The sequence below is a fragment of the Pseudopipra pipra genome, chromosome 1 (genome assembly GCF_036250125.1).
Source record: "Pseudopipra pipra isolate bDixPip1 chromosome 1, bDixPip1.hap1, whole genome shotgun sequence".
Lineage (NCBI taxonomy): Eukaryota > Metazoa > Chordata > Aves > Passeriformes > Pipridae > Pseudopipra > Pseudopipra pipra.
In genome coordinates, this window is record NC_087549.1 from 30,739,198 (window position 1) to 30,760,762 (window position 21,565).

General features: G+C 36.7%; 1 protein-coding gene across 6 annotated transcripts in view; it reads right to left on the bottom strand.

Moving 5' to 3' along the window:
• The window catches only part of ZFHX4 (zinc finger homeobox 4), a 154,908-nt gene that overhangs the window by 24,914 nt on the left and 108,429 nt on the right, over positions 1-21,565 (bottom strand). For all 6 annotated transcript variants that reach the window (XM_064650350.1, XM_064650359.1, XM_064650318.1 and 3 more), the window contains exon 5: positions 567-683. In XM_064650350.1, the coding sequence (XP_064506420.1) occupies positions 567-683 (117 nt within the window). The remainder of the gene's footprint in view (positions 1-566; positions 684-21,565) is intronic.

Sequence of the window (21,565 nt, forward strand, 5' to 3'; positions counted from 1 at the left end):
CCCAACCCATAATCCGTTTTCAATGATATTTCCTCTTTCTTAGGCTGAATCATCTGTAAACTTTTTCACTGGATTTTGTGTATTTTTTGAAAATGCTTCAAATAAATGCCCAGGAAGAGGCCAGATTCTTGGGAGTAACTGATCAGAGAGCAAGAGAAAAAAATAATAACAAAAACCCCCACATTCTTTGGGTTAAAAGGGGGGCAAAACCTGATTGAAGAAAAAATTCAAGTGGTACCTAATCCTATGCTTATGAAAAATTAATATGCCATCAGAGGAATCACAAGTACAGCTAAGATTAATGAAAGGCGCTTAAAAAATTACAAGCACACAAACTGATTTGATTAAAAAATAATCTCACTGGTCGTCCTGTAATATTCTTCAACTTATCCGCATCTACCCTGTCAGATGGTTATGATTAAAAATAGGTCAATGGGAGGCTACTGATAGAAATCACATGCAAAATGCACATGCAATGAATAGTAGTGGGAATGTCCAGACAGTTTAAAATGAAAGAGCATTTCATAAGTTAAAAAGGGGGGAAAACAAAAATTCTAGCATCTTACCAGAGTCTTTACTAGATTTTTTGCCTTCACTATTGTCTCTTTCACTTGAGTCTTTATCATCAGCCACAGCCACTGATGTACTTTTAGCAGACCCTTCCGTATCTTCACCTTGTTCTTCTGCGGACAAACAGAGAAAAGATCTCAGGAAAGAAACTCAGTGACCACTTAACAGCAGTTAAAAAATATGTCCTGTAATAAGAACAGCACTAACAGAGGGTGGCAAAACAGGGGGAAGAAGGGGTGGGGGAAAAGAAAAGGGAAAGAACAGAGCTTTAAAGAGGTTGGACATTAATTCCAAATAATTTGCAATATTTCAAAATCTATCCAGCAATTCTGACCATGTCTTTGCCAGAGTACCCGCTTTCCCCCAGTGTGACAGATTTAAAGCCTGTCATTTCACATTCTTTGGCTAGAAATGATTTGTGTTAAAATACACACACATGCATGCACACACACATACACATACATCCCCCCCCACAGGCTGGAACAAAAGCAAGCACATGTAAAAATGCATCTTGGAGCCAAAAAAAAAAAAAAAAGGCAGAACTCAAACATAAATCCTATTAGTGCAGCAGTATCCCGCTAATTGCAGTAAGTAAGTATTAGGTATTAGGTACTGTATTAAATATAAACCTCTGGCTTTGCAGGAGAAGTCTCAAATTTTGTCTCCAGGGGGAGCCATTCAAGATAAATGATGCAACTTGGTGTATGGCTTCTGAGAAAGCAGCATTACCCACACCTCACTTACGTGTTCACACCAGCTAGATTACATGGAAATCTTCACAGTAACTCAAGCCCATTTAATTATTCGGTAAATCTTAGCTATGCTGCTACTGGTGGATTAATCTGTTTATGCAGTTAGCTTCTATGCTGGGGCTGTGTAGCACTAATCCGTGAAAGGCCCACTGTTCCTTTTCATCCTGTGATCATTTGTCTCTCACTGTGCTGATGTCACATTTTAATGAATTTTTAGCAATCTGAGTAACGCCAGATAACCAGACTTGCAACTTCCTACAGCACAGCATGCTGTTTTCATTGCAGCACACAAACACAAAAAAATAAAAATCATATTTCCCTGTTCAGGTAGGAATTATATAAATTAGGAGGTGAAGGTAAAATGGCATTCAAAGCACCAGGCCGCTCGATTTCATAAAATCTTTAATGACCATATAAATTAACCCTGGAAAGGCAAAAGGTCACAGACACACATTTGCATACAGTCTTCTATTCACTTTTGATAAGCAGAGCTTTTATGCAGGGAACATGATACAATTAACCCTTCAGGAACCATACAAAATGCAGCTACCGACATTTTAAGTGTCAAGCATTAACTGAAAATTACACACTGCATAAAATTTTCATTGTAAATGCTATAGTGATTGAAAGGGGAAATAGTGGCCCTCTTCGCACCCCATGTTTTATTAATAACATTCTGACAGCCGAATGAAATATCCTCTGTCATATGTAGCAGCTGAGCACAAAAAAATTGCTGCTTATTGCCGTACTTGCCAGCCATACACTGAAACCGTATGCCTAGGCAAACAACCCTCAGATCGATGTGGCAAACCTATCCGATTCTCAGCTCTCTGCAAAACCTTTTGTAGATTAGAAGAGAAAAACACAGCTGCAGTTTTGGAAACCAACCTCTCCCCCACCAAAAAAAAAAAATCTCAACTGCAGATCAATGTGTTTTGCATTGACATCGAAATACAATAGGTTAGGACAAAACATGTGTGTCCACTTTTTGGAATAATACAGGGAGAAAGATGGTCCCTTCTTTCAAAAATAATTGCATATTAAAAAAAAATTTCCATCCGAACGGAAAGCCCTCTCGCGCTGCGTGAGCACTCTCCTCCCTGCGGTCCCCTGCCTCCTCCCACAATGGTAGCTAATCAAACATGGTAGGCATCCCTGCCACAGCTGGAAGCGGGGGTCTGTTTGTCAGGGTGGCGGGGAGCACAGTTTGGGATGCTGCGAGCCTGTGATCATGCCTGGCTCGGGCTGTGTTAATGCTGAGCGCACACACATGAGGCTCGTATCCAGTGTCAGGCCCCATGGCCTCACAGAGCTGATGGCAATCCCTTTTCGACTCATCCTTGGGAATGGACGCGTTGCTTCTTTTACTAGATTTACTGGCCCAATCCCCCTGGGCTGGAAAATGAAGTGTCAAAGTGCTACTGAGTGTCCTTATCTTGAGGGGACATAAAATTGTAAGGGCTATCGTGGCACACATTAATAAAACATTGTGTGTGTGTCAGGCAAAGAGAAAGAAAATTATGAAGGTACTAAAAGAAAAGCTACAGTATCATCTGGGTCTCATCAGACAATTTTTGCAGGGTGCTCTCCTGTTTTTCTGGTATGTGTTTTAAGTGTGAGAGAAATTCCCAGACATGTTCTCCTATACATCATCGTGGTGTCTGACCTCAGCCTGACCCTGGCAACAGTTTGAGAAATCTGAATGTGAACAAAGACTCTGTGTCAGCAGCAGGGAGAGATTGCGGGATAGACTTTCCCCATCAACTTAATCGCAAACAGCAGTTCTGAGGCCATAACTTTACAGGGCTGCACCAAGCCACAAACACATAACCTTTAGAGGTGAAACTGCCCCCTGCTCCCCACCTCCCCTTCTGTGATTTTTCTCAGTCTTGTGGTGCTCCCTTTGATGTAGCAAGGCAATTAGCTCTAATGTTCAAGTACTGCAGACCTGTTTTATGGTTTGGAAGGTGAGAGCTGTTTATTACAGGTAGGCTCCTGGGGGCCATAAAGGCTTTGCAAATTTTTAATCATGCAAAAAACTAATCAAAATGTAACTTATACACACCATAAAAATTAATATCATTATTATGCATGGTATAAATTGCCTGCCTTGGCTTTCAATGGCACTCACTTCTAGAAAATACATTTGGCATTCATTTCAGAAATATGTATGGCATTCACTTCAGAAGCAAGTTTCATAGACAGAAATGATAATACAACTTCTATTTTTCCTTTAAAATTACAGGAAGGTTGTCTGAGATTCACACTGTCATGACATATTTCAAAGGGACAAGATGGAAATACAAACAGCTCTAACTTAAAAGCATTTAGCAAATTACAAAAAAAAAAATCCTTAAGACCTTTCATCAGAACAGATATTGAGGATATATAACTAAGTGTGCTACCAAAAACATTACATACCTATGCCAAGATGCAACAAACATCTTTTTTTAGTAACATTTGTGTTATTATTTCATATGCTAACTGACAAGGATACTATTCAGAAATAAAAATGTGATGGCTCCTGCTCAAAGACACAAAATTATGAATCATTATGTATCAACAAAACACAGTATGATGGTGCTACAGATTCCAGAACAAGTCCTAATACTCTGTTTTAAATTTACAAGAGTTCTGCCTATATACATTTACAAATGTCAGCTTTGAAAATTAATAGAACAGCCGATTCAAATGTACTTTAATGGCTTTAATAACACTTACTACTGCAATATGATATTTTATTCACACCTGGTTTTATTTTGTCCAAATGTTGAAAATTTCTTTTGATGCTAGATGTCTTAAATTTAGCCATTATCAACCTTTTTCCTCACAACTGACTTAGAATTAAACACAAAAATGAGGTTAGCAGCAGTCTGCACTAACACTGTAAAATAAGGGAAAATGAAAAAGTTGTGTTTCAGAGGTAACATTAGTCAGTTGATATTGCATATTCCATATTCTACGTCATACACTTTAATATGCTAATCTGCATGCTCACGCCCTAATTCCGTACTGATTTTACGAAGTAAGACCCCTATGACTTTCCTCAGGCCGATGAAGTCAAGATGTGTCAGGAATTCGAATGCAAAATCCAGGCCTCTGCCAAAGCTGAATTGCAGAAACGAGCAACAAAATTAGCTGAATATTCACATATAGGTTAGAAACGCCTGACTTGCTGAGATGCAATTTAAGGAACAGATACATCCACCATAAACAAGGGAGAGTATAGAGAAACATATAATATTTTTTGAAATTAAATAATTAATAGTTAAAACAAGACATGGCCAAGTTGAAACAATCTTCTTTTCTTTAATTTAAATGCATTGTGATAATCATAGGGACAAAGGAATCACCTTTCTCTGTGTCTTATTAGAGAAGTTTCCCTACTGATGAGCAGCCCTGGGAGTCTGTCTTCCAGTCTATTTAATAAACATATTATTTTCTAGGGTTGACTTTTGTTGGTTTGGAGTTTTTTTACATCACTGATATATCAATTAGCAGACATTAGCTCCTGTTTTGGTCCTGCATTATTTTCTTGTTGTTGTTTTGGTATCCCTTTTGCCATCTCCAAATTGCAAGTAATTTCCTAAATAAGGATGATCTACTGGTTGTGGGTGAGTAATTGTGGTTATGAGAGAGAAAACAAGATTAAGCAAGTGTTTGTGGCTGAGGGCCGGATGGATGGGGAACAAATAAATCAATTGACTAAAGCAGTAAATAAATAAATATGAAATGAGAGATTTTAAAAAATAATTGGGGTTTGTTTTTCAATCTGTTGAATAAACAGCTGAATCTAACACCCATAAGTGTTCAGCACCAGTGTATCCCAGGATCAACTGGTAGAGTGAATGGCTTATTGAGTTTAATTGTCCAGATGAGAAGGTAACCACTAGCAAAGAATAATAGTAGGGTGGATTGAAGAGATGAACAGACTACAGATAATGTAGAAAAAGGAGAAACAACTGAAAAGGAAAACAAAGAAAAACCTATAGACTATGCAAAAGAAGAAAACAAACAAAATAGGGTTTGTGGATTTACTTCTGGGTTATCCTAGTTATCCTACTTAGTTGATAATATATTCTCCCTGACTTCTGGAATGTCATTTATTTACCCAAATATTCTAGAAAAGTATTTGTTCTATATTCTGGCTGAGAATGACCTTGCAGAGCATGAGCAAGGAATAGGATGCCTCACTCATTCAGGATCTTGACTGCATCCTCTAGTGGTCATATTTCATCTTCAAACAGGATTTCTAATTTCTCCTTTAGGGACTCAGGGGGAATAACGGCACCAACCCGTTAATAACTGTTTTTAATCACTGTGTTATATTCAAAAGTATAGCTGTTAGAAGGCTGAACTTCCCACAAACAAGCCTATAATTAAGTGATGATTGTCACATTGACCAGAAAGTGCCAACTGGCAGTTAGTATCAAATTGTACCATTTTGTTTTGTGGTGCATCATTTGAATTTTTATAGCAGTCTAATGTTTCTCATTGAAACATTTCACTGTGTCAGAGGAGGTCGACTGCAAAGCTGGTTGAACAGAGTGTGTGGTGGTGGCTCCTTCCCAAGGAGTGTCACAAATCACACCCACTTTATCCACTCACTCCACCCAGCAGCCTGTATTCCCCACTTGCCACAATCAGCCTCACCCCTCTGGCTGCTGGAGAGAGGCAGCTCTTATCTACCCTACTTATTTTTGCTTCTTAGCTTCTGCAGGTAGAAAATATTCATTATCACCAGTTAATCTGCACAGCACTTTATTAGTTCTTAATCTAGGTTTTTTATCCTTTTTTTTTTTTTTTTTTTAAACTGCAGTCTACATCCAGCCGCTGGAGAAGGAAAAGAAATGCTCTCCCCAGAAGTTTAGAGGGGTGGGGTGTCCTTTCCAGTCTGGCTGCTGAGCAAGCTCTCATTCCCTCTCATTGCTGGCTGGGATTGCCTGCTTTCTATTCTTCCTCCCATAGTCTCAGAGTAAATCAGGAAAAGAAGCATCTTTTACTCTCAAAGTGGTGCAAAATGTGGGAAAAAAAATTGTTGGTAAGCTTATGCTGAGCCATACCTGAGAAAATAGGAAAATTTTTGGTTTTTATTTTTGTTGTTTTATTTCTACATTAATATTTTATCAAATATTTTGCAAGAGGCAAAAGAAGCATATGCTGACAAAACCATTAACAGAGAATGTCAGCTATTCAGAATGAAACTCAGCAATGCTTTCCAGATGTGATTGGAGATGTACAGTTAATCATTTATTATGCAGAAAGGGATACTTTTCTTACTTGGCCATCTCTAGAAAGGCATTGAAGCATGAAACTATATTGAGAATAGTCTAACTTTTCCAACTGATCATTACTTTTCTTTTGGCTGCCATTATGGTTCATAGAATATGCTGTTTCCCCCATCAGCATAAAGCATGAAGAGCACTAGCATTGTCTGACTTGAAGGCTAAAACATTTCCATCAAGGTTATTTGGAAAAGAAAATTAAACCTTATTGTTAATTCTTATTCAACGTGATGGATATACCCTGCCTAATTTCAAGCACTGCTCTAAGTTTATTCTCTGTGGAGAAAGAGGCAGGTATCTTAAGGGCACAACTCTGACTTTACTTAGGTGAATTGCTAATTCCTCCCTGAAGTTTTTAGTGTTTGGAGTGGAGACTTTTCACGTCGACACTGCTGCTAAATGCTGGAAGTTAGGTGGGTAAACCTAAGCCTGACTCAAAGATCAGAAAGTCAATGAGCTTCACCAGTGTACTGGGTGCTCATTTCAAGCCTGTAGGGGGGAAATAAGAAAAATACTGGATTTTCACAGTATCATTTACCTTATTTTAGATTTTTTGTGTTGCTGTTCAATCTGTGCCTTCAGTGTCCGATCATATAGAAACACTTCTACTGTCCCTCACTTCTTGCATTTTTTCCTACTTCCTACATGAGCCGAGTTTCCAATACATCATATAAGTGGTGAGACTGACTCGCTCATTCACAGTTTCCAGAAAAATCCTTTACAGTGTATTTACAAAGAAATCCACAATATTTATTAACAACTCATTTAAAATGTCATTTAAATTACATATTTTATTAGTGACTCAGTTTTGGGGTTTCTCTCTGAAATACATTGTAAAATCCTTTCCATTTACCTTCCAGACTTTCTTTTTGAATTATTCACCTCTTTTTGGCTCACTAACAGTATGTCTGAAATTATCTGTAAAGAATTCTGCTAGTGCATATATTTCTTCTTTGTCTTTTGAGAATACTAGAGTAAAAGAATTTATTTTCTTTGCCATCTCCTGATCATTTTGGAATGACTCTTTATCCTCTGGTGGTCTAGCAGATGTAATGACTCTTCTGCAGGCTTTCTCTTTCTGAGATACTTTAACGATTCCTGTTTAGCTTTTCCAGGTACCTTCACATATTTGCTCTTCATAGTCAATCTCTATGTTCAGTTTTATTATCATCACTTTGGCTTTATTTCCACTTTTAAGGATATGTTTTCTGACCTGAATAAATTCTTATACTATGTCTTGTAATGTAGCTAACTACAGACCTCCAGTTTAGACCACTTTCTCGATGCTAAGTGTCAAAGGCAGAGTAGGTGATCTATTTATAGTGAATAAACTTTTCCCTGAACAAAAACACTTTCTGAATTTTTTTAAAAACAATGTTTACAGAAGTATTTGTTGGGGGTGTTGGGGCCAGGGGGGTGTTGAGGCTAGAGGGGTGTTGGTTTGTTTGTTTTCTTGAAAAGTATTCCATAGCATATATAGAAGTCCATGGATTTTTTTTACAAACCCACTTGTTGCAAATATCACTATAATTCAAAAGTGTGACTTCTTTAACATATGCATACATGAATTGGTCTTTGTGGGTTTTTTGAAGGACAACGCAGGTGCTTTTAGGTTTCCCCCCAGTCCAGATCACCACAGTAGAGTGATTTGTAAGAATCTTCACCAAGATGTCCACTGCAAATTACTCCAAAAATCTTCTGTAAAAACTTGATATCCCGGTTCAACTGTAGCTGTACCACTCAAAATACAGCATACTGACACATGATCAAACTCGATTATTAAGATAGGAAGAAAAGATAAACGTCTCCACATCAAAACTAGCAAAAGTAGTAAAAAATAGCAGTACATTCCTGCCTCCTTACTGCCTCCCAGCCCCTTCTGTCACTGTTTTCCCTTACCTCCTCCAGACCCAATCTGGAAAATTCGGACAACAAACTTTTGTGTTATTACTTGCAGATTATGCAGCTTTGTGGAATGTTCCTGACTCATATTATAGTATTTTAATGTGCTTAGGATGCATAGCCATAACATGACACATCTCTGTCCCATTCACCCACAGTAGAGGATCCTTTCAATTTCAATACTGTGCTTCAATACCTCAAACTAGTCTCTTCTTGCTTCATTGTCTGAAGTCAAGAATTAGACTACCATATTGATTAATCTGAGGCTCGAAACTCAAGTCCACTGCCAAGTTTTTTGGAGACACTTTGATGGCACACTCTGAAGATAAGCGACATCACTTGGCTCTTAGGACACTAATGGGTGATTCACGAATACTGAAATAGAGTAGATGGCAGACACAGATTTTCTGAATTAAAAATGCCTGTTATATATATATAAATGCCAGGGTTTCTCCCAGGGCCAAGTCAAGCATTTGAGGCCACCCAGTCTTGTTGTAAAGCTTCTTGTATCACAGCAATAGAACAGCATGGGTGGTTTGATTTGTATCCATTTTTCATTAAACCAGTACAACATAACAGATAATTTCCTCCATCTTTCATTTCCTCTTTCCTTCAGGTAAGTTTTTTAATTCTCACTGTTCAGTATGCTGCACTACTTTTACTTTTCTTACATGTTCACCTAATTTTAATGCTCTTTCTCCCATACATAGTTTAAATAGCACATCCCCCATATCCCCCAAATTAATTTTCATTGTCAGCAATATAATTCTACCTCTGTGGAAGAAAAGGACATCCCTTGCCTATGGACTCCTCACTCACAACTGCCTACGGGCATAAATCTACAATGCCAATTTAGCTAAAGCCCTGAAATGCTTTTTGAGGAGACTCTGTTGATAGCACTGAAAATATCTCAGAGAAAGCTTCTGAACAAGACCTGAACTTAACATTTGTTTTTAATGACTTTAGACAAGTAGATAGGAACACCCATTTGTAAGTTTAATCCAGACTTCCCACCATATACATGCCTCTTCATTTGCTTATAACTGCAATAAACTTTAAGTGCTTGAGCTGAAATCAGATGTGCTGAATCCCTGCTGCAGGTTGGATAGCATGTGCTTTTGTGGTTTTTTTAATTTCAGCCAAAGTGATTCATTTACTTCTAAGAATAGAATTAGGATAAATATATATTTTTATGTATATGTATGTTTTAGAAATCTTTGCTGTTTCAGTGATTTTACACTGGAACCCAAAATTTGGCAGACAGGATGATGTCTGGCATGTGTCACATTGGGTTAAACTGCCCAAATGCAGCCAAGTAATACAGCTTTAAAAAATTCTACTTACCCATGCTCAGAAAAGCTCCTTGTACTGAAGAGCTGACATTCTGCTAGGAATCTATAATCACTGAACATACTCACACTTCCCGCAGTGCTGAGAGCTCGCTAAAGTGCATATCCAGTCACATCCCACACAGCTTCCACAAACCTTCTCATCCAGTTCCTGTGTGTACTAACCAATGTGCATGTCATCCTCAGAGAGGAACTGCAGTTTAAATAGGTCTTCTAAAATACAAATTCTCCTAGCAGCTTTTACAACCAGACTGCAATTATATTACCCTTAGTATGGTGAAACCAAACTTTCCCTTCTTCTTCTCATTATTCTTCCACTGCTGTTTATCCTGGTGCTGGGAACTGACCATTATAGGAGAGCAGGAGCAGCATGTTCCTCCTGTGCTTGTAGGTTGGCAGGAGTGAAAGAAGTATGGAAGGGAGATTTGGGGGTCAGAGAAAGAACTAGGGAGAAGTAAGAAGAATGTGGTCGAAGGAAAAGAACACCAAAGACCAGCAGATGGGGAAGGGAGGGCAAACTGAGGTGAAAATTAGGATCAAATGAAAAATAGAAGGCAGGAGAGTAGGACTAAAATCAGCCGTACACCAAATTCTAGCACCAAACTGGACTTTGGGAAATAGAGTTGGCTGGGACCAAGAGTGCAAAAATGCACAGAGAAAATAATAGGTGAAGACAGTGATTGTAAATTTTTTACAATCTCTTTACAAAGAGATTGTAAACTTAATTTAGTAAAATACGGTGTCCCCTACTGCCCAATATTAAACCCCTGATTTTCTGGTATTATAATTTTTCCTGGCTTACTGCACTATCCTTCACGACTGCTTATCCATAGAGAAGACAAAAACATTCTGCAACTGTCAGCTGCCTCACTAGCTCTAGTAGAGGGGTTTGTGTAGCAAATTCAAACCCACTGATGTTTCATATGACTTTCAGCACAGTGCTACATGGTCATCTTTTTTTTTTTTTTGGTCCTAGTTTAAGTATTCAAAAAATAGCTATGGGATTATAGCTGCAAATACCCTCCCTTATATTTTTACAGCTATTAATAAATCACAAAAGTAAAATACTTCTATATCTTAAAAAATACAAGACTCCTCTTTTGTGACACAATCTTTAATACCCTGATCAAGCTCTACCTTATGGCAAAACCTCTTGCCTTATTCACTGCATTTCATTGATACTTATTTTGTGAAAAGCTATTCAGGATTTTGTTTCTGTCTCACTCTATAACATGGAACCACCTGTTCTATCTACGATGTCTCTTCAATCCATTCTGAAAGTCAAATTATTCATTTAGTTATTGACTTTTTATTGCTGCACAAACATTAATGAATTTATCTTCGTTATGTCCTAAGAGATGAGTAGGCAATTCTGCAATTTCAGAAAGGGAAGGTATACAGAAACTGAGCTTAAAAAAAAATCTACTAACTTAGAGAATCCAGTTTGATACAGATAGGACCTAATTTTTTCAAAGTATGTAACACTATAGAGCACTTAATATGCTCAAAGTACAGCACTGATTGCTTTCATTTGAAGCTCTGTGTGTTCAGCACTTGTTTAACACTATTGTACAGCCTCCAATCAAGCACTTAGAAAATGAAGGCCACACAGTTAGTGAACTCCTATGAAATGTCTGGGTAAGGTGACCTGCTTAGGATAAAAAAAACAGGAACTCTACAGCAGAAAGAGATATGGAAGCAAGTTCTTTGGTTGTCTTCAACATACCACATTAGTTTTCTTCACACTCTATGCACAAGGATTTTCCTGCACAAAGCAGGCTGAAGTTCACAGGAGTGATGTGAATAAAACTTCTAAGTGTAATATTTTACTGATTTACTTTACTATGTTAGGCCCAACTTAGCTAATTTAGGAATAGTATTTAGGAATAGGACTTAGGAATTTAGGAATAGCACTATGACTGTATTTAGCAAATATGATTGTGAGTGTACACTTTTTGTTCTATATAGAGGCAGATATTTGTGCTAATACTGATGAAATTTAATCATTTTATTAGAGTTGGCAAACAGTGCTTTCAGACACAATAATCAACTCATACATGTTGTAATCACAAAAAATACTATAATTTCCCTTATGATAGAAAGAGACAAGTAAAGATGACACACAATTACAGTTGGGTAGATGTGCTATATTTGTGAAAATTACTGTTTTCTTTTCAAAACAAGATGCTCTGATCACCTGACCATAAATTATCTCCACAGTTATCACTAAGCTAAAGAATAGAAAGAGCAAATATATGGACTTTTTGAAGTATTGGCATAGATTTGCTTTGCTTCAGTAATGGTATTCAAAGAAGTTCAATTTTTCAGAGGTCATGCTACAGAGAAATGGGCTTAAGTGAACACACAACATTTGATTTCTAGAAGTGCTCCGTGTTAATCTCAGCACCATGGACTGAAAGCTGAGCAGTTTTGGGAATCTACATAGTCTAAGAGAAATTAGCCCACACATTGGGCACAGAGGATTTTTATCAATGCAAAATAGATGGTCAACACCTGGCCTTTAAGCAGATTTTATAGTCCTCGTAAAATGTATTTCCTCTATACACAAACTAACCTACAAATACATTGAGAAAGTTGCCCTCATTTCAAATCATGTGTTCACAAAACCATGTGTGCTGGGCTTTGAGGTCTGGGGATTATAACAGCCACTCGTTTATAGTAGTATTTCACTTGAAAAGTGGAATATGATGTGAAGCAAGCAGCACATAACTTTCAAAATCAGGAAAAAAAAAGCCCTATGAAGTTTCTTATTATAAGAGCAAGATTAATTTAGGCACCTTCATAAAAAATAAAATAAATTTTGTTGCTTACTGTATAGTTAATCCATGCATCTTTAAAGACTTCTATTTTTAGTCTCGTACAGCATCCATGCAATCCATGCAATGTTGAGATCCTTTTTAGATATGGGTAAAAGAGCTTGAGTTTGGTTTTTCACATCTTCTCTTAATCTTTTTTTTTTTTTTTAATAAGTTTTTAAATAAATTCTGTGAAAATGAAACTGGCTTTTAGGCACAGTCCTGTCTTTAGTTGCTGACAGAGAGTCAGATTTTTTGATCTGGGGACATGAAAGGCAGGACAAGCATCTCAGACAACTGCGTGAGGATGCAAGATGGAGCAACTCCTGGAGGGACCAAAATTTTCTGTCTAAACAGCTTTTTTTTTTGATATATACTCCATTTAGCGTCTCAAAAAACTTGGTCAGATATTCTCTTTCTTTTCTATATGTACAACATATTTATTCATTTGCCACTCATGGAACCTTTTAAAATGTATTTTATGTTCAAGAACTAGCTCTCCAGTTCAACTCACTGCAGAAACTGGATTCAAGATTTTGTTTGCCTGTTTATTTGTAACAGCCTCTGTTCCCTGAGCACAGGTTGGGGAATGGAGTGGGATGATATACAGCCTTTCTCCTCAGACTTTTTTGTGGAGTTGAAATGGGGCATTGATTTCATATGAACACTATTTGGGCAGGAATTAGTCATCAGCCTGTCATTTGCATTTATCTAGATGCTTTGTGAAAGCTTCTACATCTGGTTAGCATACTTGATTAGTCAAGACGAGCACAGATGAACACACTTGTTATATTCTCAAATGATGAGGAACTAGGAAGAGACTCTTCATCCGAGGCTTTTCTGAAACTGCATGTGAATGTGACATTCCTCACTCATTCCCCCATGTGCAGCATACAAGTTGTCAAACTAAGGAATGCCATGTTTTAGTTGATGGCTAAGAGGGACCATATGCATGTTTCTGTATCTTCAGAAGATGTCAGCCTGGCAGGATACTAAGCTCAAACTGATTGCATGGCTTGTGCCCATTTCCAGATCTGTGCATACAAGTACAGCATGCTGCTTTTGGATACCATCTCACAAAGTCAATACAGAGTTGAATGCCATTAAAAAGTTAAATTATTTGCTCATATATATGTATATATACGCATACATATATATATACACACAGAGAAAGAAGAATCAATTGACAAGCTGACTTCAACAGAAACTGAGAACACAAGGAATTAGAAGTGTGCAACTTTTTACTTGCTTCTAACTGGAGAAGCTAGATGCTTCAACATGAAAAAAAAACCAAAACTAAGCTGAACACTTACATTTCATCAGTCACAGGGTTAAGTAAAACTGTTTTGCATCTCTTGAATAAGGAAGTTCAGACATCAATGTAACAAAAATAATTTTTACCTTTATTTAACTAAGAAATTTTAAGTCAGCTTTTAAAATAGAAAGAAAATACTATTCCCACGGCGTTTTATGAGCTATGACAAGCCCATACATCCTGCCTTTTCAAATAAAATAGAAACAGGATTGGTCTGAAGGTCCATTTGGGCACACGGAATGTATTTCAGCTCTTTCTGAAAAATCAGCTGCCATACCTTTAAGAGATAGAAAGAAGCTGAAAAAGGAATCTGATTCAACTAGATCTTCTTCCTCACAAGTTACTCATTGAAAATCATATAAGAAATATCACTTGAGAGTACAATAAAGGCAGCATAACTAAGTTTGAACTCAACCTTTAGTTTCTAACAGAAAAAAAAAATCAAAAGTGAAAACAAAATTGCTAAATACTTCAAAGACAACATGCAGCTTCAGCAGCTTTCAATGAATTGCTTCCAAAAGCAGTTGCTGATCAAATTTTAGGTAAGACATATTTCATGTGTATTGCTTGATTCCAAATAGAAAATTTTCCAGGCCTACTGCTGTCATCCATTGCCTCATAGCCAAGGAATGGCCCACTACTGGAAGCCAAGACTGACTGCTTAGCCTCTAGCAATGAAAGGCAAGTAAGGTGCTTCTACAAGCTCAGTTACAGATGTGTGACTTCTGTCAACATGGAAGAAAGACTGGTCAGCTTTTGGACTTTTAGAACTTTTATGGAAGGTTTCATTATAGGTGCTATACTCACAATCTCACCTGGAGAGTTATGCAAGAACATGAACTATCACTTGACAACAAAGCTGAATAAGATAATGCCATGGTTGTGGGGAAAACAGAAGAAGAAGAAACAATTTAAAAAATACAACCACTATTTCTTAAGGCTGAAGCTCAAAGAAAGCTTAAAACTCAAACCCAAATATGTTATAATAAAGTCACAATTATCCAGGGTGCTATAGGGGTGGGGGTACTTAAATAAAACAAAACCATATGTAAACTACACTAAAAGAACACTTTTAGTACATTCACTTTTGAAGTAATTCACTTACTTTCTCCTTTAAAATAGGAATGGTATTAAATCGCAGTGGGCAGAGCAGACCTGGTAGAGCAATATTTATTTTGTGTCATGTATTCTGTAGCTATGGGCTGCAGCCAGTGGTGTGGGCAGCAGATGGGCTGTGGTTGAGCCACAGTCCAGGTAATCTATTCACAGATAATTCAAGTTTGACTTCTTTATAAATTCAGGAATTTAAATGCAGTCTCATGACTGCTGAGCTAAAGAATTGAAAATATTACAAACTGTCAAAAAATACAAGCTACCCTCCAAAAACTTTCCCCCAATTAAATTCCCTTGGCTGTAACTTAGAATAACTGTAAGCCTTGTAAAAACCTTTTTACTGAATGTCTCCACCTATGTTTTTTCCCTCCAGCTATAAGCATATGAAAAAAGAAGTTGAGAAATGAAGAAGTTGTGACATTTGATAATTGGGTTAATGATAATAATAAAAGAAACCTTTGAAAAATTGAGGACAAAAAATCTTTTATTGGGAAGATGTTTTCTTCTTCAGATGAATTATAGATCAACTCTGCGGAAAACACTGTTTGATAATTATTCTAGGGCTCATATGATTAAGAAAACAGTACACAGCCTGTTCCATTTTAAAGTGTCCCCACCCTCGCTTAAGCATAAATGCAATTACAATAATTTTATGGTACATAAAATGAAAACAGTTGGCCTACCAAGTAACAGTGAATCAACATACACAGTTTTATAGATGTACAGTATCATTTAGTACCCTGCTGTTTCATTTGAATTGTGTTGAATCTTTTTTTATCGTTTCTTCATCTAACCTAATTTTCCTAAACCCCTTATTTAATATTCCTCCTACTGTTTGTTTATTTCTCACTGAAAGAGCATAATAGCAACAGAAATGATAATTTCATATAAATAAAGGCTAGAACTGGTGGTACATCCTCTAAGAACTGTGAACATTCCACTATCTCTTTCAATTACAGAGCTTCATGACTTTTCTTTGTTAGGGGAGAATTTAATAAGACAAATAATCAGTCATGAAGAATGAAGTAGAACTCTGCTAGTGATTGCTGAAGCCAAATGATGCATTGTACAAAGAAGAAGACAACACAGTAATTCTTTGTAAGAGAGGACACCAAAAGAACAAGAAGCACACAACAAAAGTTCTAAACTATTATAATGAACTCTGGGACTAAAGACCAGATCTTAGGTTGTTTATCATTGCTTCATTGCGTCATTATCACTAAAAGATAGTTTAAATGGCTGGGAGGAAAGCCCTAAAATGAAAAGGATGCCCAGTGGCACAGAGCCAATGTAGCTGGTTCATTCAATTCCTGTAGAATAAGAAATTCCAAACAGCCTTAAGCTGACCTAAATTACACTAGTTTCAAAAATTTTGGGAATGTCTGGAATTTACCTCAATTAACTCCCCCATTTTCAAATGCAGAGTCACACTAGGACATAAGTGCAATTCTGGAGACAAGTACATTTGTTAACACTCACGGTAAAAGAATATTAAAAAGTTAAAAGTTCCTAAAGAGCTGGAAGGAGAATAAAGCTTGGTTTACTATCTACGTTTTAAAAATGAGAAAGCACATCAGACTTTCTTCCTGAATGGAGCTATTCAGTCTATTACAAAGGAAGCAAAATGAAGTTTATAAGAATCTTGCCCTCCGAGAATTTCAATGTGTAAAAGCTGTGGAAATTTCACTTTATTGCCACCGTTCCGCCTAACACATGGGAACACTTGTAATATTGATTAAATTGGACATGGACAGCAGAAAAATATGTAACATTTATCACAGCTTACAAATGCAAGAAAACAAAACCACAAATTCCATCTGTTATTGTAGGATCTAGAGGAATATCATGGGAAGTACCTTCAATGCAACAGGAAAACAGTAGCACCTGTGTTTTTGTCAGTTTTTGGAGAAGTTGCCATACCTAATTCTTAATTTCCAGAAACACTGACTTAAACCCAAAGCCAGCTCCCCATCTTGAAAGCCACGGATACAGCTAGGAACTTGGACCTTGCCTCCTGACCTGGGCCAGACACCATTAATTCTATCATTCCACCATATTTATGGTTCTATGCTTCAATATTTAGACCTCAGGAAGCTTCACATGTATTACCTCCCAAACTGAAAATGGTTGCAAGCCAAGTGGGTTTCATTCCTTTCTAGCAAGCTGGCTGTAAAGAGATCCTTCGGTACCTGTGAGAAATCAGGTTTCTTTTGCCCTTGAAGTGCTTTAGTCAAATATCTCGCTGCAGGATATGCACAGCAATACTTATGTTACAGGAAGATGCCATCTTTTGTAGTTAACTATTTGCATTAAAAAAGCTATGATTGACTTTCTAGGGAAAGGCGTTCCCTTTGTCCATTCTGAGCAAAGGCTGAATATCTATTTTTTTGCCCATTTTTAAGTGTCTTTCCAATCACTTAAAGGGTATCCCATTAATTATTTTTTTTCTAAAAAAGTGACTAAATTAAAGATGCTCATAATTTTCACAATATCCATGAAATGATATACGGCTGTTTTGAAAGAACCGTATTAAGTCAGTTTCAGAGATCCTTCTTTCTAAAGGCCTTATTCAAAGGCCTTTCTAATTTTAACTTGACTTAAAATTAATCAGTGTGTGTGATACTCTCTCTTTCTCTGCCATAGCTTATCTTTATGTAAGAAACCTAATATTTTCCTAAAATACAGTAATGGCTTTTAGTCTGTCAATGGTCTTTAGATTATTTTCTATATGATGATTGCTATGCCACTTCCGCAAATGTTCCTAGATTAGCACCACCCACTATAGGATTTGCTCTCTCTCATGAAGTGCTTGACATTTGCACTGCTTTCTCAAGTCTGTTCCTTTAGACTAGTGAATTAGGAGGTGGACTTCTTTCTCCAGTAATTTTGTACATCTTGCAAATCACAAGCTTAAGCAAAAAGAACTTGGGAAATAATTTTACACATTCTAAACAAGAAACTAATCCCATATTGCCCACATTGCAACCAATAATGTTGCTTTTCAGATACCATGTGTACTGCCAAGATTTCTGATCGGAGAAGTAGGTTGGAAACGCCTCTACCTCTGACTTCTCATGACAGTATTTTTTTTTTATTAAAAAACTCTAACAATACAGGATTATCAGCAAATATACCTAGAGGACTTAAGAGGTTCTGTGGAAATCAGTCTGTATGGAATGAAACCAAATAATGAAAAACAGCACAACATGTATATTCCCCAATGGTGAATAATATGCCAGGTAGAAAACCACATCAGCTCAACCACTATGTATTGATAACACATTTATTTCACTGGAATTTTTAGGAAAACTAAACATACTACTTGGATTATTGTTACCTAACCAGCTCAATGAAATAAAGGAAGAGGAACCAACAGATGAACATTTTGGATTTTGAAGCTGCCAGAATAAAATTATCTGATTCACAGCTACACCTAATATAGTTGAGTAACACAAACACTAATATCCTGTTTCTTACCCTGGATGGCAAATCTTGTACTGCTTAAATCTAGCTCTTTATAACGCCACTTTATAAAAAGAAGATAAAAGCTTATCAAATATTCTTCAGAAATCTCTGAAAACAGTAAATACCAGTCCTTTATTACAGCTCTGGAACAAAGTCAACATTTTGCTAAGTTCCTAGTTCAGAGCACAGCTAACTGGAAGTTTGGATGTTTCATAAATGAGTTTCACCAAAGGTATCACACACTGAGATTCCTGGCCTGTGTGTCATGCCATGAAACATCTGCAACAGAACATAACATTCTTAATAAAAGAGATAAATAAAAGTGTGCACTTAATGAAATAATTTAGAAAATATATCTATTCATCCACACGGATGAAAAGCTGTGTATGATTTTCCTTGGTGGGAAAGGGAATTTCTAAGGGAGACTTTTCAGTTCTGTTGAAATACATCTGGAGTATTTCTATGAGAAGACAACAAATGAGTTTAGCAGTGTGAAAATATATATGCCACGAGATTTTGATAAAAAGAAGGTGTGCAATCATTCACATCTTATATACAACAGTAATAAAAAGAATTCCATTTTATCATATTTAATAACACCTTGAAAAAAGCCACACATACTTTAGAGTTACGTAATATATTTCCATGTTTTAGTGGAAGGGAAGGTAACTACTTAGAAAATGTAGGTTTGCATTTTTATGCTAAATTAATGCCAATTATATTGCCACTTATACCACATTCACATCCCACTCTTGCAAATTGCTACAAACAATTAAGAGAAAAAATCCATTCAAGTTAACAAAATGACAAGCTTTCTGTTACTTCAGAGTATTTTTAGGTATGATATGTTCTTAGCCTGAGTTGGTTTTCAGCTGTTCCTGTAATTCACAGCTCCTCAAAATAACTCTGTAACTCTCTCTCTCTCTTACTTTTTTCTTTTTTTTTTTTTTTTTTTTTTAAGCTGTTTAATCAGGATGGGGATCTGAACTGTGAGTTTATCCAAACCAATCTCTTTTTAGTGCTTGAGGTTTTTGCTGTGCCAAACCACTTCTGGTGTTTAAAGCAAGGCAATGACAGCATACCTTCTTGTTATTATTTATGCATGGAAGGCCAAACCAAATGCTTGGGTGGGTCGCTGAAGACATGCAGTATGTATTTTTTTCCATCCACAGGACCCCATTTACATTTAAATGAACTTGCTCCTTGTGAAAGATTGGCTCCAGCAGAGAATACCACATGACCACAGACACTGAAATTAAATCACAATCACAAGGATAGAAGCCACCAACATACTGCTAAAATCAACCTATAACACATATCTGCAATGCCTTATATATGTCAGTAATAAAGAGAAAATGTTCCATTTTATTTTATAAGATGCATCCCACTATATTTTCTTTATCCATGTGTATAATAAGACACTGCTGCTCAAAGCAAGAGTTAAACAAGCAAAACACAAAGCTACCTCTGCCATGGCTGGATTTCTCACAAGCAGTAGGAAAACTGTCATGTGCAGCTCCAGGCTCTAAATGGATGATTTCTCCTGGCTGATGCTGGAGTGGCACTGACTTGACAAATGTGGGAAAGTCCTCAGCTGTGAGATGGGGGCTTAGGTTGTGGGCTCTTGGTCAATTGAAAGGTTGCATTAAATGTAAATTATAGGACTGTTACTTAGATATATACCCTTCTCAACCAGGTGAAAGGCAAACAGCGCCCTGCACTAATTCACAGATGAACTGGTGATAGGCTTGCTGAATAAGGCAAGCAGGCAGGCAGCAGGCAATTATAATCGTCATCTTTGAAGGAAGGAAGGAAAGGTATTTTTATATAAAACCATATTAAATTTCTTTTTTTAAGTGCCTCTACATATTTCTCTTTTCAATTTATATGGAAAAGTATTAGGCAAAAATCTACAGCAGAACTGGCAGTAAATATCACAGAAACAATTGCTCTTTTATTAAATATTTATTGAAAAAAATTCCCGTGCTTTCTCATTTTTCTTCTTCTGCTTCCAATATTTATTTACAGCTGATTATTAACATCTGCCAGTGTAACAGTTTCATCTGTACAGAAGCCGAAGGGTAAAAAAGTCACAGACCCCCTCTAACATGACCTGCAGTTGGACAGAAAACAGTTTTCCCAGTCACCGCTTGGCTTCCTGTCTGTGACCTCTGAAAAGCATTGGAGGCCAGGGTTAATGGCCTTTCCAATCTCTGTGATAAGAATTCATTTTGTTCTATTACCAGCAGTTATCTCAGGAGCCTGCTGCATCACTTCAGCAGGGTTCAATCAATGAGAGGACCTAATGAAGTAACCAGCTGTAGCTCTATTTCCCTGGTCAACTCTATCAGACAAATAAGATCTATCAGTCACATCTTAAGGCTGGTCCTAGAAACAGCATCCTCACATGCTGAACCCATATGCATATGAACCAATGATACCTGGCTGATTCTTTTTAATCTTCCCTTTTAATATGGCTTTTCTAACAGAAAATGGAGCAAAATGGGTTTGAAATGTTGCATTAGAAGGACAATAATGCTGGATTAAGAAATAGTGGATTTTCAGAACAGCAGGAAGCATTTGTATTAATAGCAAAAATAGAGTAAATTACATCGCATGTCAGATTTTTTCCCCTCCAAGAAACCCTTATTCTCCTTAGATAGTACTCCTAAAAAAAAAAAAAAAGGTTCTTTATTTTCTGCCCTAAATTACTATCTATCATAAACAGTTTTAATTATGGGACTTAATTTTTAATTTGTCATTTAGAAAGGCAATATTATTATGATAATAATCTTCAGTCAAATGTCAGTCAAAATAAGTGTCAGTCAATTTTATTTTATATTTAAGTCAGATCACTGAAAATAAAAATGTTAATTTTGAAAAAATTGTATCTATATAATTTTGTGATTTGTTATAATTAACTTTATGCTCTCATACTTCAAAAAGGGCTTAATTACTTAGAAGGTCAAGCCTTCCTTAAAAGGCACTGGATTTGAAA